The sequence below is a fragment of the Bos grunniens genome, chromosome X, assembly GCF_055505025.1.
Source record: "Bos grunniens cultivar Pamir isolate PY7600 chromosome X, Bosgru_T2T1.0, whole genome shotgun sequence".
Lineage (NCBI taxonomy): Eukaryota > Metazoa > Chordata > Mammalia > Artiodactyla > Bovidae > Bos > Bos grunniens.
This window is the reverse complement of record NC_141194.1, coordinates 629,168-648,864: the sequence shown is the minus strand read 5'-3', so window position 1 is coordinate 648,864 and position 19,697 is coordinate 629,168. Positions and strand designations below refer to the sequence as shown.

The window sequence follows — 19,697 nt, the reverse complement described above, 5'->3', positions numbered from 1 at the left end:
CCACCAGAGAAGCCTCATAAGAAGGGAAATCTACCAGAGTACCCTAACCCGGAGCTTTCACAGAAAATGTTTGTGAGACAATAGACTGCACTTTGCCGACAAAGGTCCGTCTAGTCAAAGCTACGGTTTTTTCCAGAAGTCATGTACGGATCTGAGAGTTGGACCATAAAGAAGGCTGAGTGCCGAAGAATTGATTCTTTCAAACTGTGAGGCTGGAGAATACTCTTGAGAGCCCCTCGGACTGCAAGGAGATCCAACCAGTCCATCCTAAAGGAAGTCAGTCCTGAACATTCATTGGAAGGACTGATGCTGAAGTTGAAACTGCAATACTTTGGCCTCCTGATGAAAAGAGCTGACTCATTGGAAAAGACCCTAATGCTATTGAAGGCGGGAGGAGAAGGGGACGACAGAGGATGAGATGGTGGGATGGTATCACCGACTCAATGGACATGAGTTTAAGCAAACTCCAGCAGACAGGGATGGACAGGGAGGCCTGGCGTGCTGCGGTCCATGCGGTTGCAAAGAGTCGGATACAACTGAGCGACTGAGCAAAAGATGAGAGATGAGCCCAAGACCACGTTCAAAACCCCTAGAGCACTCTCAGAACATAGCAACCTAAAGACCATTCGACTTAAAAATGGACAGAAAAAAGGATCAATAGCTGAATAGGATGAAGAGTACCAGGCAAACAGTTGTAAACTTCATTCCCTCCCATTTGGGGAATTTATTACAATAGTAATTTTTTTAATGTTTATTCCTTTATTTGACTATAGCTGGGGCTTAGCTGCGGCACGAGGGATCTAGTTCCAGGGATTGAACATTGGGAGCGAAGCCTCTTGGCCACTGGACCGCCAGGGAATTCCCTATGGCCTCTGTTTTATGCTTTGGGCTTTCCACCTAAAGGCATGTGAAGTCTTAGCTCCACGACCAGGGATCAGTTACACGTCCCCTGCAATGGCAGGCAGATCTTAACTGCTGGAGCACCGGAGAAGCCCCCTCCCATCCATCCTTAAGCTTTAATTTCACGAGTCATTTAGAATAAGTGCTCTTTACAATAAACTGTTTTCCTTTGTCTGTTTTAGTCGCTCAGTCGCGTCCGACTCTTTGCGACCCCGTGGACTGTAGCCCGCCAGGTTCCTCTGTCCATGGGATTTCACAGGCAAGAATACTGGAGTGGGTTGTCATTTCCTTCTGCAAAATTATTTTTTCCTATCAAGGGCACATTTTTCATCTGTGAATAGTCAAAAATACAACGAGAGACTCTCAGTCTATCAGAGTGATTATACCCCGATGGGACGGTTGCAACATTTCTCAGTATACACAGATAAAATGTGACCTGTTCAACACAGCAGTTATCTTTTAAGCGATACGTCAACTGTCAAAACTGCATGTTCCGGATGGCAGGCGAAACAAAACAAAACAAAAGGCCGTGTGGAGGTGAGCCAAGTCTGTTTAGAACTGTATTCTAGGAAAAGTCATATTCTGGGAAAAGTCAACTTTTTTTTTTTTTCCTCGCCCATAGTTTAAATTAATCTTTCCCTGGTGGCTCAGACAGTAAAGAATCTGCCTGCAATGCAGAAGACCCGGGTTCCATCCCTAGGTCGGGAAGATCCCCTGAAGGTGGGCATGGCAACCCACTCCAGCATTCTTGCCTGGGGAACCCCATGGACAGAGGAGCCTGGTGGGCTACAGTCCACGGGGTCGCCGAGAGTCGGACACGCCTGGGTAACTCACATTCACTCACCAGGCGTTGCTGACACCAGGGGAACAATGTCACCAGGGGCTTGTGGACGGGAACTCTTCCCAGAATGGCTCAGAGAAGGCCTCGGAATGCCAGGACCTGTCCGGGGATGGTCTCGGGACACCTACCGAACTCAACGGGCTGGCTCCAGGCTCCCCAGTGGGCTTTCCGGGCGTCCGCTGTCCTGATCTTCACAGTATGTTTCGCTTTGGATCCCGGTTTCGGAAAGTTGTATCTATTCCCGGAATCACCAAATACTACAATCTTTGGAGAAAGCAGAAAGTTAGAGCTGTCCCCTGTGTTGAGAAAAAGAGTGGGTGGGTGTGTGTGTGTGTCTGTGTGTCTGCCCAACCGAAGTGAAAAATTTAAGCCCACACCCTCCCAACCTGGGCATGAATGTTGTAATTTGCGTCCTGAGTACTCCAGAGAGATGCTTAGATAAATAAAGCGAATGGGTGATTGTCCTGCATTTTCTGAGTGACTACTCCTGGGGCTTCCGGGACCGTTCAGTACAGATGCAGCAAAGGTTCAGGAACTGCAGAGGATGTGGACAGACCCATAGATGGATCATGGCCCCGCGAAGGATGTGCAGAGGACCAAGTTCAAGTTCCTCATCGGATAGAGGACGATACCGAGGTCACAGTGGTGGTGAAGCTTGGAAAAAATCAACAAAAAGTACTTTGATGATCATCCTCGAGAGCAGTTTTGAGGGACGCAATCATCTCTGTGACACTTCAAGTATTTCCTGGAGCGACATGGACAGAAGAGGGAGACCCCACCCCAGTGGTAACTAGGGGTGTATCACTGCCTAGATGATATGCGAAGGCAGGGGTCCTCAACCTCTGGGACCTAAGGCCTGATGACCTGAGGTACAGCTGATGTAACAATAGAAATAAAGTAGACAATAAATGCAACACTCTTAAATCACCCTTAAACCATCTTCTTCTTATTAAATCATCTTAAACCATCCCTCTCTGTCCCTGCAAAATTTGTCTCCCACACACTGGTCCTTGGTACCAAAACCGTTGGAGACCACTGCTCTATGGAAACCCCATCATCTGACTTTTATCTCATCTCCATACTGGCCACTGCTGGAACAATTCCAATTGGTGTGTGTCCACTGATGGATATTGTATGATTAAACTGGAGCTTCCCTGGTGGCTGTGTGAATAAAGAATCCACCTGCAGTGCGGGAGACACAGGCAGTTACAAGTTCGATGCCCAGGTTGGGAAGATTCCCCTGGAGGAGGGCAGGGCAACCACCTCCAGTGTTCTTGCCTGGAGAATCCCAGGGACAGAGGAGCCTGGTGGGCTACAGTCCACGGGGTCACAAAGAGTCGGACATGACTGAAGCGACTGGGCATGCCCACACACATGTAGGATTGAACTACGAGGGTGATATTTAGGGTCAGGGTTGGCACTCACCAGTTGACTTCTACCGCTGCTGGTATCGCGCTAGAAAAAAAAAAAACGAAAAGAGAGTATTTACTTTTCTCCATTTTGAAATTTTTAATAGATCTCATCCCATCTCCCCTTTCCATGAAGTCAAGACAAAACAGTCAGTGCCCAACAAACAGCTGAGCTCCTTACATTCCTCCTAAGCTGGAGTTGGCTCCACATGGAGGAGGAAACCTATGCACACGACAGAGAGTGCCGCTGGTTCATGGCTCTGTCCAGAAACGCAGCAGTCGGTGGGTCCTATTAAGAATGCACATGGGCTTGGAGGAGAGGGTGCGTCCGTGTCTGCGCCGGGTCCAGGAGACGTGAGGAGAGGGTCTTTGGTGTCTACACTGTGTCCAGGGGGACCTGAGGAGAGGGTGTCTTCATGTCTACACTGGGTTCAGGGGGATGTGAGGAGAGGTCTCTTCGTGTCTACACTTGGTCCAGGGGACGTGAGGAGAGGGTGTCTTTGTGTCTACACTTGGTCCAGGGGACGTGAGGAGAGGGCGTGTCCGTGTCTGCTCCGGGTCCAGGGGCCTTGGCGCACAGCATGGACTGTCCCCGACGCCCACCCGTTCTGCTCTGCTAGGCCCTGCATCCCCCGGATGCCCGCCCGTTCCACGCCCCACTCTCGTGCCCCAGGTCGTCCAGTCTCCATGCGGGGCTGGCTGCCAGGCTCCCCGAGCCTCACTGCCCTGCTCGGAGCCGAGTCCACTTACCTGTCTCTGGATGTCCAGCTGGTACTGGAACTCCCTGTTGGGCCATTGCTGTCGGGTCCTGGGCTTTTCCCACCTGATGAGGCAGTGGGACTCGTTGCACTGGACGGTGATGTTGTCAGGTGGGTTGTACTGCTCTGTAACGAGACCCCGGAGACACCTGTGATGCGGGATGCCTCCGCTACTCCACGGACGGGAGACCCCTTTCTGCCATCCCGACAGAAACAGGAGCTCCCGAGTTCTCCAGGGAGAGAGCAGCTTCAGAGATTGGAATCATTCATCTATAAGCCAAGGGCTGCTGGCTGTCAGCAGGAGCAGACAGACAGACGTGGGAGTGCGGGTTCTTTCAGATGCTCCGAAAGGGACCAAGATTTGCGGCCTCCAAAACGCTGGGAGAATACATTTCCACTGTTTTAAGTCTCCCAGTATGTGCTCACGTGTTACAGCATCTCCGGGGATCTCAATGCAAATGCCCACACAAATTCTGTCACATCTATCTAAGCAGTGGTTTTAAATTCCGGATGGTCGTTCTCACCTATTTCCTTTAACAGCAAAACCGAGTCGAAGAACTGGATTCCGGTTTCTTGGCTGGTACCGTTAACCAGGAAGTAATTGTACGACGTTAATCCCGAGAGGTCTTGGAGGTGACATCCCACGTGGGTCCCCGAGTCCTTCAGGTAACGAGGACATTCCCTCTCGATTCTTTTCCTGTCGGATCCCCAAACGTTCAGAGAACCGTCAGGGCAGTTTTCACTTCTTCGCAGCATTCGTCAGGGTTGTCTACGTGAGGTCAACACTTACTTTGATCGGATGTACAGAAAGTACTGGACGTCGTCGGGAGCCGCTCGGCCCTTGGCCCAGCTGCAGTTCATGAAATCCGCGTCGTAGATAACACAGGAGAAGTTTTGGGCAGCCGTGCCCTCCCTACCTGGGAAGGTATGGAAAAAAACGATGTTTAAAGAGGGATGGACCCGATGGCTTCGTGGTTCAAAGAAGAATCAATATCAGTCCTTCTCAGACTCTTCCCAAAAAATAGAAGAATACATTCCAGGGATCTAACATACACCGTGGCGGATACAGTTGACAATACTGTATTGTCCACTTGAAATTCCCTAAGAGAAAAGAAATGAAATTAAAAGACACTTGCTCCTTGGAAGAAAAGCTATGACCAACCTAGACAGCATATTAAAATGCAGAGACATTAGTTTGGCGACAAAGGTCCGTCTAGTCAAAGCTATGGTTTTCCCAGTAGTCATGTATGCATGTGAGAGCTGGACTATAAAGAAAGCTGAGCGCTAAAGAATTGATGCTTTATGAACTGCGGTGTTGGAAAAGACTCTTGAGAGTCCCTTGGACTGCAAGGAGAGCCAACCAGTCCATCCTAAAGGAAATCTGTCCTAAATATTCACTGGAAGGACTGATGCTGAAGCTGAAACTCCAACCCTTTGGCCACCTGATGCAAAGAGCCGACTCATTGGAAAAGACCCTGATGCTGGGAAAGATCGAAGGCGGGAGGAGAAGGGGACAGCAGAGGATGAGATGGCTGGATGGCATCACTGAGTCGATGGACATGAGTTTGAGCAAGCTCCGGGAGTTGGTGATGAACAGGGAAGCTTGGCGTGCTGCAGTCCATGGGGTCGCAAAGAGTCGGACATGACTAAGTGAATGAACTGAACTGAAGAGAGAAGATCCCTGAAGGGTTCTCACCACAAAAAAAAAACACACGCAGCAGAACAGAGACGTGAACAGCTCGACTGTGGTCATCGTTTCGGAAGGCGTGCAAAGACTGAAACAGCAAATGTGGGAACTCCCTGGCGGGCCACTGGTTAGGGCTCCACACTTTCACTGCTGTGGGCCCGCATTCCCTCCCCGGTCAGGGAAGTCCGATTCCACAAGCCGCAAAGGAACGGCCAAAGACAAAAGCACCCAAGTGACGAAACAAAGCCAACAAATCCTCACATCTACACAATTCCTGTGTGTCGAGACGCTCGTGGGGAGCAGAAGGGTCACCGCCCGTGTGTTCCCTACCTGGGTTAGTGTAGACCAGCATTTCTGAAAGCCGTTTCTGGTTGACATGTACTTCAACGGTAAGCGTGACTCCCCCGTGGAGAGAACAGTCCTGAAACGTGCACTGACACTCACTGTCTTTGACCTGAAGAGACGCAACCGGCCCGTGGGTTAAGAACGTGTCTTCTTTCCTCTCATCCTCATGCCGTTTGCTCCTACACTGGTCACGACATCCACCTCCCTATGTGAAATCTCACCCAGGTAACCTTCTTTGAGAAGAGGTCGCTAGCAAGGTTCAGAAAGTCAGTGTTCAGAGCTCACCTTTTTAAGAATGAAGTATATATATTTTTTTAATTGGAGTATAATTGCTTTGGGCTTCCCAGGTGGCTCAGTGGGTAAAGAATTTACCTGCAATGCACATGACGCCAGAGACATGGGTTTCATCCCTGGGTCAGAAAGATCCTCTGCAGGAGGGCATGGCAACCCACTTCAGTATTCTTGCCTGGAGAACCCCATGGACAGAGGAGCCTGGTGGGCTGCAGTCCATAGGATTGCAGAGAGTCAGACTTGACTCAAGGGATGTGCACATAATTGCTTTACAATGGTCTGTTAGTTTCTGCTGCAACAATGTGAATCGGCTGGAAGTATACATATGTCCCCTGCCTCTTGAACCTCCCTCCGAACCCGCCTAGAGCTCACCGGGGATCTTGTGAAAATGTACAGTCTGGTTACATGATTCCCAGTTGAAGTCTGGGAGCCTCTAGGTCTCATAAACTCCCAAGGGATGCAGCTTGGACTGTTCTTTACACCCTCATCGCTTTCCATTTTTTGGAACCTCACACTCCCCCCAACCTTGTGTTTTTGGCCACGCCATGCAGCCCGTGGGACAGGGACTGAACCCACAACCCCCGTCTGCCAGAAGCTCAAAGTCTGAGCCAGCAGGGAAGTCCCCACACCCTCTTCTATGGGACTGACTTTTCTTGTCTTATGCCACAGGCATCATTGTCTCAGCAGTGTCATGGTTACACTGTATCCAAGTCAGTCGGTTTAGTTTGGCTCCATGTAACAGGCGGAGCGAATGTTTCTTTCTTGCTCAGGATCAAGTCTAGCACCTGAGCCAACTGAGCGAAAAGAACGTGGCCCCCCCAGGGAGTCAGCCTACTGAACACATCCCGGAGAGGAGGGTCACTTCCCCGGTGCACCACGCACCATGACTTCCTAGACGTATCCCCAGGTCACTCTTGTGTTTTTGTCTCATGCTTGATGAGAGCTCGACAAAGGATCGCAACGGGGCCTGTGCAATCTACTTCGTCGTTGCTGCTCAGTGGCTCAGTCACGCCCGACTCTTTGTGACCCCGTGGACTGCAGCCACGCCGGGCTTCCCTTGTCCTGCACCATCTCCCAGAGTTTGCTCAAACGCGTGCCCAAACCACCTTACCTTTTTCTTAATCGGCCCCTTCTCCTTGTGAATCAGCACACATTCCCCAGAGCTAGCGTTTTCCTTGCAGTCCCAAGTCAGCTTCGTTGTCTGTGGGTCAAACTTCACATTTAGACTGGCGTTTGGCTTCACGGTTGGAAGATCTGCAAGATGTGACCTCAGGAATCAAGAAACGCCCCTTTTCCCAACTCCATGCCCACTCAAGCAATTCGCCTCAGGTCTTGCAAGCAAAGATCGGCGTTGGGGATCACTGCCAACCACCCCTGTCAAATCCTCTGTGTCCCCTACCCTCTGTCCCATCTCTCCCTCCAGCCCCTTTCTCCAAGCGGAGATGCCTCTGTTGTTATACAGTCACTAAGCCACGTCTGAGTCTTTGTGACCCTCTGGACTGTAGCCCGCCAGGCTCCTCTGTCCGTGGGATTCTCCAGGCAAGAAGACTGGAGTGGGTTGCCATGCCCTCCTTCCTGACCCAAGGATGGAACCCATGTCTCCTGCACTGCAGGTGGATTCTTTACCACTGAGCCACCAGGGCGGGCCCAGTGGAGATGTCTACGGTGAAAATAAATGAAGATCAACCGAGCAAGGAGCAGAGGCTAGTTAATCCCATCTCGTCACAGGCAGAGAGTCAGGCACCATCAGGCGTGGCTATGCCGATAGGCTCGCCAACAAAGGTCTGTCTAGTTAAAGCTACGGTTTTTCCAGGAGTCATGTATGGATGTGAGAGCTGGAGTATAAAGAAAGCTGAGTGCCAAAGAACTGATGTTTTTGAATGGAGGTGTTGCAGAAGATTCTTGAGAGTCCCTTGAACTGCAAGGAGAGCCAACCAGTCCATTCTAAAGGAGATCAGTCCTGAACATTCATTGGAAGGACTGATGCTGAAGCTGAAGCTCCAATCCTTTGGCCACCTGATGCACAGAATAGACTCATTGGAAAGGACCCTGATGTGGGAAAGACTGAAGGTGTGAGGAGAAGGGGACGACAGAGGATGAAATGGTTGGATGGCATCACCGACTCGATGGACATGAGTCTGAGCAAGCTCTAGGAGTTGGTGATGGACAGGCAGGCCTGGCGTGCTGCAGTCCACGGGGTCGCAAAGAGTCGGATGTGACTGAGCAACTGAACTGAAGTGATAGGCATGCACCCCAGAAGCTGGGGTCAGGGGAATGGGGGGAAGCAGAAAGAGGTCAGGCACATTCACATACTCACCCTGCTGCTCCTGGGTGAGGAGCCACGCGGAGTCAAGCACCATAGAGAGGAGGACCACCGTCGCCAGGAGACTTCCAGGGCTGCCCAGACGACGCAGAAGCGCTGCGGGGTGAGAAAAACCAGCCTGCGTGGGAGTCTTGATGTGGACACCAGTGATGTTTCCCCAGGGAGATGGGGGAAAAAACCCAACAACACAGGACTCTCTCCAGGGTGATGGTCAGCATCGGCATGCTGACCTGGCCAGCAGCTTGGGTCACTTGCTTATAGTGGTTAAGACTCTGTCCTCCCAACACAGGGGGCCACAGTTTCGACCCCTGGTCGGTGTACTAAGATCCCCCATGGTACACGGTACAGCTAAAAAATAAATTAATTAACTAAAAAGACAATTTGAAAAAGAGTTCAAAGTGCATGGGCTTCCCAGGTGGCGCTACTGGTAAAGAATCTGCCTGCCAACACAGGAGACTTAAGAGATTCTGGTTTGATCCCTGGGTTGGGAAGATCCCCTGGAGGAGGGAATGGCCACCCACTCCAGTATTCTTGCCCGGAGAATCCCATGGACGGAGGAGTCTGGCAGGCTACAGCCCTCGGGGTCCCAAAGAGTCGGACATGACTGAGCGACTTAGCATGCACACGGAGTGCATGATTCCAGTTCTATCACTTTCTGGAAAAGGTAAAATTATACTGGAGTGCAAAAGGATTGATGATGCTTTCAAACTGTGGTGCTAGAGAAGACTCTTTAGAGTCCGTTGCACTGCAAGGAGATCCAACCAGTCCATCCTGAAGGAAATCAATCCTGAATATTTATTGGAAGGACTGAAGCTGAAGCTCCAATACTTTGGCCACCTGATGGGAAGAACTGACTCATTGGAAAAGACCCTGATGCTGGGAAAGATTGAAGGCGGGAGGAGAAGGGGACGACAGAGGATGCGATGGTTGGATGGCATCACCGACTCAATGGACATGGGTCTGGGTAAACTCCGGGAGTTGGTGATGGACAGGCAGGCCTGGCGTGCTGCAGTCCATGGGGTCCCAAAGAGTCGGACACGACTGAGCGACTGAACAACAGCAATGGAGAGAGAGAAAGCATCAGTGCTTGTCAGGGGTTGTGAGAACAGGAGGGATGAACAGGTGGGTGGAGGACAGGAGATTTTAGGGCAGTGGAAACATTCTGCTCTAATGATGGATACCTGCCATCACACATTTGTCCAAACCCATAGAAGACCCAGCAGCAAGCCCAATTCAGCTCAGTCGGTCAGTCGTGTCTGACTCTTTGCGACCCCATGGACTGCAGCACGCCAGGCCTCCCTGTCCATCACCAACTCCCAGAGTTTACTCAAACTCATGTCCATCGAGTCGGTGCTGCCATCCAACCATCTCACCCTCTATCGTCCCCTTCTCCTCCTGCCCTCAATCTTTCCCAGCATCAGTCTTTTCCAATGAGTCAGGTCTTCCCATCTGGTGGCCAAACTACTGGACAACAGCAAGAGTGACCCCTAATGCAAATTATGACTTTGAGTCAAGAATATTGCGTCAAACTTGCTCCATCAATTGTAAGAGACGGTCCAGACTGATGCTTGGTGTCCATCATTGGGGAACTAAGTGTAGGAGGAAGTGGGTATGCAGGAATTCCCAACACTTTCCGAACCTCATGTTTCTACAAACCTACACACGCCCTAAGCAAATAAACTCAACTAACATTAAACAAAAAAATTTAGGGACTTCCCTCGTAGTCCAGGGGTTAAGACGGCGAGCTTCCCACGCAGCGGGCTCGGGTTCCGTCGCTGGTTGGGGAACTAAGATCTCACATGCCACACATCTTGGGCAAAAATATAAAAATTTAAAAATTAAACTTAAAAAAAAAAAAAAAAACTACCAAGGTACTGTCCTCTATCCCCCACAAAGCCACACTCTGGAAAACACCTCATCGCCCAGCTGGGTTTGGGGTGGCAGCTGTGGATGTGCCCACTGTTTCCCCAGCAGTGGTTTTAGGCTGTGCTTTGCTGGTGGCTCAGGTGGTGAACAGCCCGCCTGCCAACACAGAAGACTCGGTTTCGATTCCTGGGCCGAAAAGATCCCTCTGTAGGAGGGCGCGGCAACCCGCCCCAGCGTTCCTGCCTGGAGAATCCCTCTCATGGACAGAGGAGTCTGGCGGGGCTCCGGTCCACGGGGCCACCAGGAATCATACCCGGCTGCTTTGGGTCGTGCTGATTCCTTTCCAGTATTGCTCTCACTTGTAATGTGCCTTTCCATTCGTCTACAGTGCAAATCTCCATTTGTCTCGAGCCGAGTTCTTGCAGACCCCCTCCTCACCTTTTTGTGCTCCCAGGAATCCCATCCTTTGATCTCTGTATCTTTTCCCCAAGGGCTCCCCCTCTCTGTCTCCATTTTACTGGGCACGGTCGTATTTTCCATCATGTCCTTGGGTTTATGGAGTCTACCGGTCTCAAGCTGGCTTCTGTCTCTTGGGGAGTTCCTTTCCTGGCGGTTGCCGTGACAAATGACAAGGTTTTTTGTTTTTCCTCCTCGCCTGTTTCCCCCCATCTCTCCCTTCTTTCTCTCCCCTTCCTGCATCCCTGCATCGTTCCTGTCTCCTTCCATCTTCCCTTCCTCACTCTGGTCCTCACACACCGTCCCTCCACTCAGCAGCAGCTCCACTCCGAGGACCTTGCATCTCGGACGCAAGTCCAATTCAGTGCCTTCAGGCTCCAGTCCCCACCCAGGGGGCTTCGTCCACCCTCCCCTGAGGCTCTCGGACCCCCTTGTGGGACCCACCAACCCGCAGACCGCCGGCCCGCGTTCTCCACGGCATCCCATTCTTGGCCCGCATCTCCCTCTGGCAACACAGGTGTCTACACAGGGCAGAAACTCCTGGCTCCTGTGCGCGTCTCCACCAGCAAAGACCCCCCACGTCCCCACACCCCAGCTGCCCTCGCACACCCACTCCCCCCGGGTCATGTCTCAGAGACCCGTTCATGACGGTCGTGCTCTGCTGACCCTGCGCAAACTCCACACCAGCACCTCCCTGCTTAGTCGCTCAGTCATATCTGACTCTGTGACTCCGTGGACTGCAGCCCGCCAGGCTCCTCTGTCTGTGGGATTCTCCAGGCCAGAACACTAGAGTGGGTTTCATGCCCTCCTCCAGGGCATCTTCCCGACCCAGGGATCAAACCTAAGGCGTTTCCTGCACCTTCTGCCTCGCAGGCAGATTTTTTTTTGTTGTTTTAAACCGCTGAGCTACCCGAGAAGCTCCCCCCCACCCCGTGACACCCCCAGCTTCTCTGCTAACGAGTCCCCTGGGCCTCCTACATTTAATCCTCTTCCGCCTTCTCTTCTCAGACTCACTCAGACCGTCTGCATTTTCACCAGGTCCTCCTGGCCGGATGCCAAGCATGGAGGACCACAAACACCCTCCCTCCTTAAGGACAGGGACACCTGTCCGTCAGCACACCTGGGGACAAGCACCCAGCCTCAGATTCCTGCCCACCCACGTTCAACCTCGTCCCCTCAGGGAACCTCACTTGCCATCACAGAGGGGAACCAAAACCAAACAACCCACCAGACCGGTTCCAACTTTCCCATCTGACTGTCATCTCCTGTTCCACTGCTCCAGGGACCGTCCCCCTGAGATCCTGCCCCACGCAGACTTTGTCTTTCTCGGGGGCCTGCTGTCTGATCCCCACTTGTGCGGGAGGCTGCTTCCTGCAACGGGGAGGGGGTGTGCTTGCCTGCCCGCGGCACCCCGGAACCTCTCCGAGAGGATCTTCCTCAATCCACACACCCCCACGGCTCTTGGTGCCTTGCCTGGATTTTCACATCTGCAATTTGCGAAATGTCTGCGGTCTGAGCTTTGCTTAACGGGAGACGAGGGGGATAGGCCGTGGGTGCAGGGCGGGGTGGGGGAGGAACCGCAGCCTGACCCGTCTCCCCACCTCCTCGATGAGGGCAGCACCTGTCTTACCAAGCTCCCTGAGTCCAGCTTTCTCCTCCACGGGGCATACCGTCGTACCGGCCTCCGGGTGGTGGTGCGGGGTGGACACGCAGAGGGGGTAGCAAAGTGCCCCCCAACCCACCCGACTCATCAACACCCTTCACCCCAACTTCCCCACTAACTTGTGCACTGAACTCCCGCCGGCTTCCTGCTCATCGTGATGGAGCAAAAACCAGAAACTGCTGTAACCTTGACCGAAAAAAGAGCTCTCGTATACCACAAAGGGACACAGAAACCCATCCCCAAAAGTTGCTCGCTTTAAATCATCAGTTCGTCGGAGACCCCGGCTCTTGGTCAAGGACTGTGAGAAAATCTCCAAAGGAGACTCTGCAATGGGCGTGATGTATCGTAGCACTGGAGAAGGCTCTTGAGAGTCCCTTGGACTGCAAGGAGATCCAACCAGTCTGTCCTAAAGGAAATCAGTCCTGACTATTCACTGGACGGACTGATGCTGAAGCTGGAGCTCCAATCCTTTGGCCACCTGATGCGAAGAACTGACTCATTGGAAAAGACCCTGATGCTGGGAAAGATTGAAGGCAGAGGGGGAAGGGGGCAAGAGAGGATGAGATGGTTGGATGGCCTCACCGACTCAGTGGACATGAGTTTCAGCAAGCTCCAGGAGTTGGTGATGGACAGAGAGGCCTGGCATTCTGCAGTCCATGGGGTCGGAAAGAGTCAGACACAACCGAGCGACTGAATAACAACATGATGTATCTTATTCAGCCAATCCCTGATTTAATTGTCACTTCCATCTTACGAGGCACTTCCAGGAGCCTCACAGAAGTGGTCAGAAGACTGAAATCCACAGAAATCTCATCGCTGTTTCACTTAATTTTGCCCTTTTTTTAAAAAAAAAAATTCAGGCTAAATTCACACGGGGTGCAACCCTCTGCGCTCAGTCGCTAAGTCGTGTCCAACTCTCTGCAACCCTGTGGACTGTAGCCCGACAGGCTCCTTGGTCCATGGGGATTCTCCGGGCAAGAACACTGGAATGGGTTGCCACTTCCTTCTCCAGGGGATCTTCCCGAACCGGGGACGGAACCCGTGTCTCCTCCGTCGGCAGAAGGATTCTTTACCACTGAGCCACCAGGGAAGCCCCCTTGTACAACTCAGAGACACTCAGCACATCCACAAAGCCTGGCTGCAGAACCTTCCCGTCTCCCCAGGGGAGACCTGTCCCCCTGAGCCGACAGCCTCCACCTCTCGTCCCCCAGCCCCCCCAAGCACGAACCCACTTTCTGCCTCCGTGGACTCGCCTGTGAGGCTTTGCTTCCTGTACATGGAATCGAGTCACCCCTTGCTTTTTTATGCCCGCTTTCTCTTCTTGTTTTGGTAACCACCAGGCCGCGCTTTCTTTCCCCATTTAAAGATTTCAGTTTTACAACCCTGTAGGAGGGCCCGACATGTCTTTCAGATTCAGGACACGCCCTGGGGAGGGGGCTGGGTAACCGGGAGGCCAGTCCAAGGGGGACCCTCGCACGACCTTGCGCATGGAGCTCACCGTGCTTTTGGGCGCGCCAGGGAGAGCGTGAGTGAAAGTCGCTCAGTCGTGTCTGACTCTTTGCGACCCCGTGGACTATACATATACAGCCCATGGGATTCTCCAGGCCAGAATACTGGAGTGGGTAGCCTATCCCTTCTCCAGCGGATCGTCCCGACCCAGGACTCGAACCAGGGTGTCCTGCATTGCAGGCAGGTTCTTTACAAACTGAGCCACACAAAACGCCATGCCAGCGTCCCAGGCAGCACCCGTAACCGCGACGGGCCCCCATCACTGCAGCACACACAGCTTGCAAACCCAAGTCTCGTTCCAATCCCGACAGGCACGGGCTGGCCCGGGGAACTCCGAAATCTTTCACCCCAACCTGGCCAAGTCCCCGGGGGCGCATTCGGACCTGAGAACGCAGCGCCCACACGCCACCCCTCATCCATCACCCTGTCTGCCTGGGCGCCGTGCATCCGAAAGGCTTCCCAGGCGGTGCAAACATTACAGACTCCGCCTGCCCGTGCAGGAGACCCAGGTTGACGCCTGGGTCAGGAAGATGCCCTGGAGGATGGCATGGCCACCCACTCCAGAGAATCCCCTGGAGAATCCTGGAGAAGCTTGGGAGGGAGCTACAGTCCACGGGGTCACGGAGTTGGACACACGACTCAAGTAACTTAGCAGATAGAGTAGCACGTTTGTTCTGACCCACCTGGAGCACCCACCGTCAACGGCAGCAACAGAAGCAGGGAAGTGGCACTTTCGAGGACCCCGGGGGTCAGGGGGGACCGGGTTACACCCCTCCCCTCCGACACACACGCCCCACGCTCGTGTCTGCCAACCTGCGTTCCCCATCGCTCTCCTGCCAGGCTTCCACGTCTGACTGCCCCGACGCCTCTCTTTCTCACCCGACAGTGATGGCCCATGGACAGCACAACCAGACGCCGTCAGCTGGGTTCCTGTTTTCTTCTCCTCGATTCCCTCCCCTTGCCACGCCTGCCACGAGGAGGAACTAGGATAGGCGGGTCCTCTAGTCTCCACACCCCCGCCCATCACTTGTGTGGAGAAGGTTGTCTTCTTAGAGTTGGACCAAACGCTTCACCACATCTTCTCAGGTCAGGGACCAGGTGGGCCTGTTCTCACTGACCTTTTCTTTTTTTTAATTTGATGTTTTGACCATGCGGTTGTTTTCCGTAGCTGTGGGACACAAGATTCTCACTGCAGTGGCTTCTCTTGCGCAGCGTGGGCTCCAGGGCCCCCAGGTTTCAGCAGCTGTGACGCACGGGCTCAGTTGCTCCATGGAACGTGGAATTTTTTTTCCCCGATGGGGTATCAAACCCCTGTCTGCTGCACTGGTGGGAGGGTTCTTTACCACTGAACCCACCTCAGCAACCATTTTCATCACAGATGTGGAGAGGGTCATCTTCCCAGGAACTGGACCAGAAGGTTCCCCAAGTCTACTCACATCCGGTACCAGCTTGGTCCCCTCATCTCAGTTCAGTTCAGTCGTTCAGTCGTGTTTGCGACCCCATGGACTGCAGCATGCCAGGCCTCCCTGTCCATCACCAACTCCCAGAGTTTGCTCAAACGCACGTCCATCGAGTTGGTGATGCCATGCAGCCATCTCATCCTCTGTCGTCCCCTTCTCCTCCCGCCTTCAATCTTTCCCAGCATCAGGGTCTTTTCAAACGAGTCAGCGCTTCACATCAGGTGGCCAAAGGATTGGAGCTTCAGCATAAGTATGCGTGTATCCCCTCTTTATTGGATTTCCTTCCCATTTAGGTCATCACAGAGCCCTGAGTAGAGTCCCCTGTGCTGTAAAGTAGGTTCTGACTCATTATCTACTATATACATAGTATCAATACGCATACCTATCGGTTTATTGTATATGTAAACATGTATAAGGATCTATTAGCTACATAGTATCAGTATCAAGATGGGCTTCCGGGGTGGCGCTAGTGGTAAAAAATCTGCCTGCCAACGCAGGAGAAGTTAAGAGACACAAGCTTGATCTCTGTGTCAGGAACATGCCCTGAAGGAGGGCATGGCAACCCACTCCAATATTCTTGCCTGGGAGAATCCCACGGACAGAGGAGCCTGGTGGGCTACAGTCCGTGGAGTCACACAAAGTCAGATACGACTGCAGCGACTTAGCAGGCACGCCTCAACCGTGTATACGTGCCAATCTCAATTTCCCAACTCGTCCCACCCCCTCCTTCCCTGCTCAGAGTCCGTGCGTCTGTCTATTTCTGCTTCGCAAGTACGGGTATCTCTGCCATTTTTCTAGATTCCTCATAAACCTGTCAAGATGCGACAGTTGTGTTTCTCGTCCTGACTCCCTCCTTCAGTCTGTGTGACTGAAGGTCCCACAGAGACCTGCCCTCTAGGTCCAGTTTTCACCTTCTGTGATTTTTCTCGTCTTCATCGCCCTGGCGTGTTCCCAGACCAGCTCAGACCTCCCAGCAGGGTGTGCAGACAAGGCGAGCAAGAGTAAAGGAGATGGCGCCTGGTCCTGGGTGGCGCCAAGAGTCCTTCAGGACAGTGTGCAGAGAGCTTGCAAGGCGGGGCAGAGGGCCTGGGGGACAGAGTCCTCCACAGGGACCACCGACTTACAGGTGGCCAGTGGACGGTCCCTTTAACACAGCCCACGCGTGTTCCCATCTTCACTGTCTCTATTTGAGGCTTGGGTTTTTTTTCTTTCCCTCCCCACCACACAGAATACCTTTTACCCTTTATTAAAGGTTAACTGTGAGATTCCGTAAAAAACTGGAAATAGAACTGCCATATGACCCAGCAATCATGCCCACTGCTCGGCATACACACCAAGGAAACCAGAATTGAAAGAGACACGTGTACCCCAATGTTCATCCCAGCACTGTTTACAACAGCCAGGACATGGAAGCAACCTAGATGTTCATCAGCAGACGAATGGATAAGAAAGCTGTGGAACATATACACAATGGAACATTACCCAGACATTAAAAAGAATACATTTGAATCAGTTCTAATGAGGTGGATGAAACTGGAGCCTATTATACAGAGTGAAGTAAGCCAGAAGGAAAAACACCAATACAGTATACTAATGCATATATATGGAATTTAGAAAGATGGTAACAATAACCCTGTATATGAGACAGCAAAAGAGACACTGATGTATAGAACAGACTTTTGGACTCTGTGGGAGAGGGAGAGGGTGGGATGATTTGGGAGAATGGCACTGAAATATGTATAATATCATATGTGAAACGAGTTGCCAGTCCAGGTTCGATGCACAATACTGGATGCTTGGGGCTGGTGCACTGGGATGACCAGAGGGATGGTATGGGGAGGGAGGAGGGAGGAGGGTTCAGGATGGGGAACACATGTATACCTGTGGCAGATTCATTTTGATATATGGCAAAACGAATACAATATTGTAATTAGCCTCCAATTTAAAAAAATAAAAGACTTAGTAACAGAGCAACAACAAAAATGGACATATTTCCATTTTTCAGATGCTACTGCAGATAGAATTGTTTTCTGAATTTCTTTTTTTGGACGGTTCCCTGCACTTGGGTCTTTGTGCCTGAATCTTATACCCTGCTGCCAGGCCAAATCTGGGTACTAGTTCTAAGATTTTTTTTTTTAGTGGATTCTCATCAAGATTTTCCTTCCGTAACAGCCATCTGCAGATGGGATATGGTTTTACTTCTCTTTTCTGATCTGCATGTTAAAAAAAATTTTTTTTTCATTGAAGTAGAGTTCATATACAGGGTTGGGTTAGTTTAAGGTGTACGGCAAAGTGATTCACTTATACACGTGTGTGTGTGTGTGAAAGCACACTAACTTTCTCAGTCGTGTCTGACTCTTTGCGACCCCCTGGACTGTAGCCTGCCAGGCTCCTCTGTCCCTGGGATTCTCCAGGCAGGAACACTGGAGTGGGTTGCCACGCCCTCCTCCAGGAGGTCTTCCCCACCCAGGGATCGAACCCGAGTCTCTTATGTCTCCTGTATCAGCAGGTGGGTTTTTTTCCACTAAAGTACCTGGGAAGCACTGGGTACTACACGCAAAACTTTGTAATGACCTATAATGGAAAAGAATCTAAAAAAGAATATATATATGTGAATCCGAACGAAAGTACAGTACCCTGTATTACACAGTAGATCCTTGTTGGTTATTGCATATTTTTTAAAACGATAAAATTTTAATCCATTTATATTTTTAAATTTGCTTACATTGTAATACATCTTTTGTCTAACTGGCCTTGGCTTCTGCTCCACACCCCGTAGTGCACAGGACTCTTCACATCAGAGACTCGTCCAGCCCTGCGTGTCAGCAGTGCTGAGGCTGAGGATCCCTGAGCAGGCACGACAGTCTGTCGTCTAACGATTTCTCCGTCTGTTTTTCTATCCATCTCCATTCTCCATGATTAGCATAATTATGCTATCATCTACCTATTATGTATCATGTATATGTACGTATCCATTCATCCATCCATCCATCCACCTACCGATCCATCCATCCATCCACTCATCCATTCATCCATGTACCCATCCATCCATACATACATATATACAAGTATCTATCTGTCCATTCATTCATCCATCTATCTACCAATCCATCCACCCATCCATCCATCCATCCACCCATCCAGCCAGCCCTCTATCCCTCCATCCATCTGTCTATCATCCATCCACCCATCCATCTATCTATCCACTGATAAATCTATCCATCCATCCATCCATACATACATGTATCCATCCATCCATGTATCTATCCATACTTCTATCTATCCATCCATCTATCCAACTATCCATCCATCTATCTATTCATTCATCCATCTATCTACCGATCCACCCATGTATCTCTATCCATGATCCATCTACCCATCCATCCATCTATCCATCATCCGTCTCATCTATCCATCCATCTATCCATCCATCATCCATCCATCCATCATCCATCCATCAATGCATCCATCCATCCATCATCCATATGTCCATCCATCCAACCATCTATCCATCCATTCATCCATCCATCCATCCACCCATCATCTATCCATCCATCATCATCTATCTCATCCATCCATCCATCAACCCACTCATCCATCCATCTATCCATCCATCCATCTATCCATCCATCTATCCATCCATCCACCCATCCATCTATCTATCCACTGATAAATCCATCCATCCATCCATACATACATACATGTATCCATCCATCCATGTATCTATCCATACTTCTATCTATCCATCCATCTATCCAACTATCCATCCATCTATCTATTCATTCATCCATCTATCTACCGATCCACCCATGTATCTCTATCCATGATCCATCTACCCATCCATCCATCCATCCAGCATCTATCTCATCTATCCATCCATCTATCCATCCATCATCTATCCATCCATCATCCATCCATCAATGCATCCATCCATCCATCATCCATATGTCCATCCATCCATCTATCCATCCATTCATCCATCCATCCATCCACCCATCATCCATCCACCCATCATCTATCCATCATCCATCCGTCCATCATCATCTATCTCATCCATCCATCCATCAACCCACTCATCCATCCATCTATCCATCCACCCATCATCCATCCACCCATCATCTATCCATCATCCATCCGTCCATCATCATCTATCTCATCCATCCATCCATCAACCCACTCATCCATCCAT

General features: G+C 51.2%; 1 protein-coding gene across 12 annotated transcripts in view; it reads right to left on the bottom strand.

Moving 5' to 3' along the window:
* Positions 1–19,697, bottom strand: part of LOC147339668 (granulocyte-macrophage colony-stimulating factor receptor subunit alpha-like) — a 41,663-nt gene that overhangs the window by 14,172 nt on the left and 7,794 nt on the right. For 4 of the 12 annotated variants that reach the window (XM_086386028.1, XM_086386031.1, XM_086386027.1 and 1 more), the window contains exons 1-9: positions 14,862–15,020; positions 8,549–8,650; positions 7,343–7,485; positions 5,926–6,049; positions 4,699–4,825; positions 4,433–4,605; positions 3,901–4,034; positions 3,167–3,196; positions 1,870–2,005 (exon numbers count right to left, since the gene is read on the bottom strand). In XM_086386028.1, coding sequence (XP_086242154.1) covers positions 1,870–2,005; positions 3,167–3,196; positions 3,901–4,034; positions 4,433–4,605; positions 4,699–4,825; positions 5,926–6,049; positions 7,343–7,485; positions 8,549–8,650; positions 14,862–14,874 — 982 coding nt within the window. In that variant the 5' untranslated portion in view covers positions 14,875–15,020. The other 8 variants (XM_086386032.1, XM_086386033.1, XM_086386035.1 and 5 more) reach the window with 6 other exon arrangements.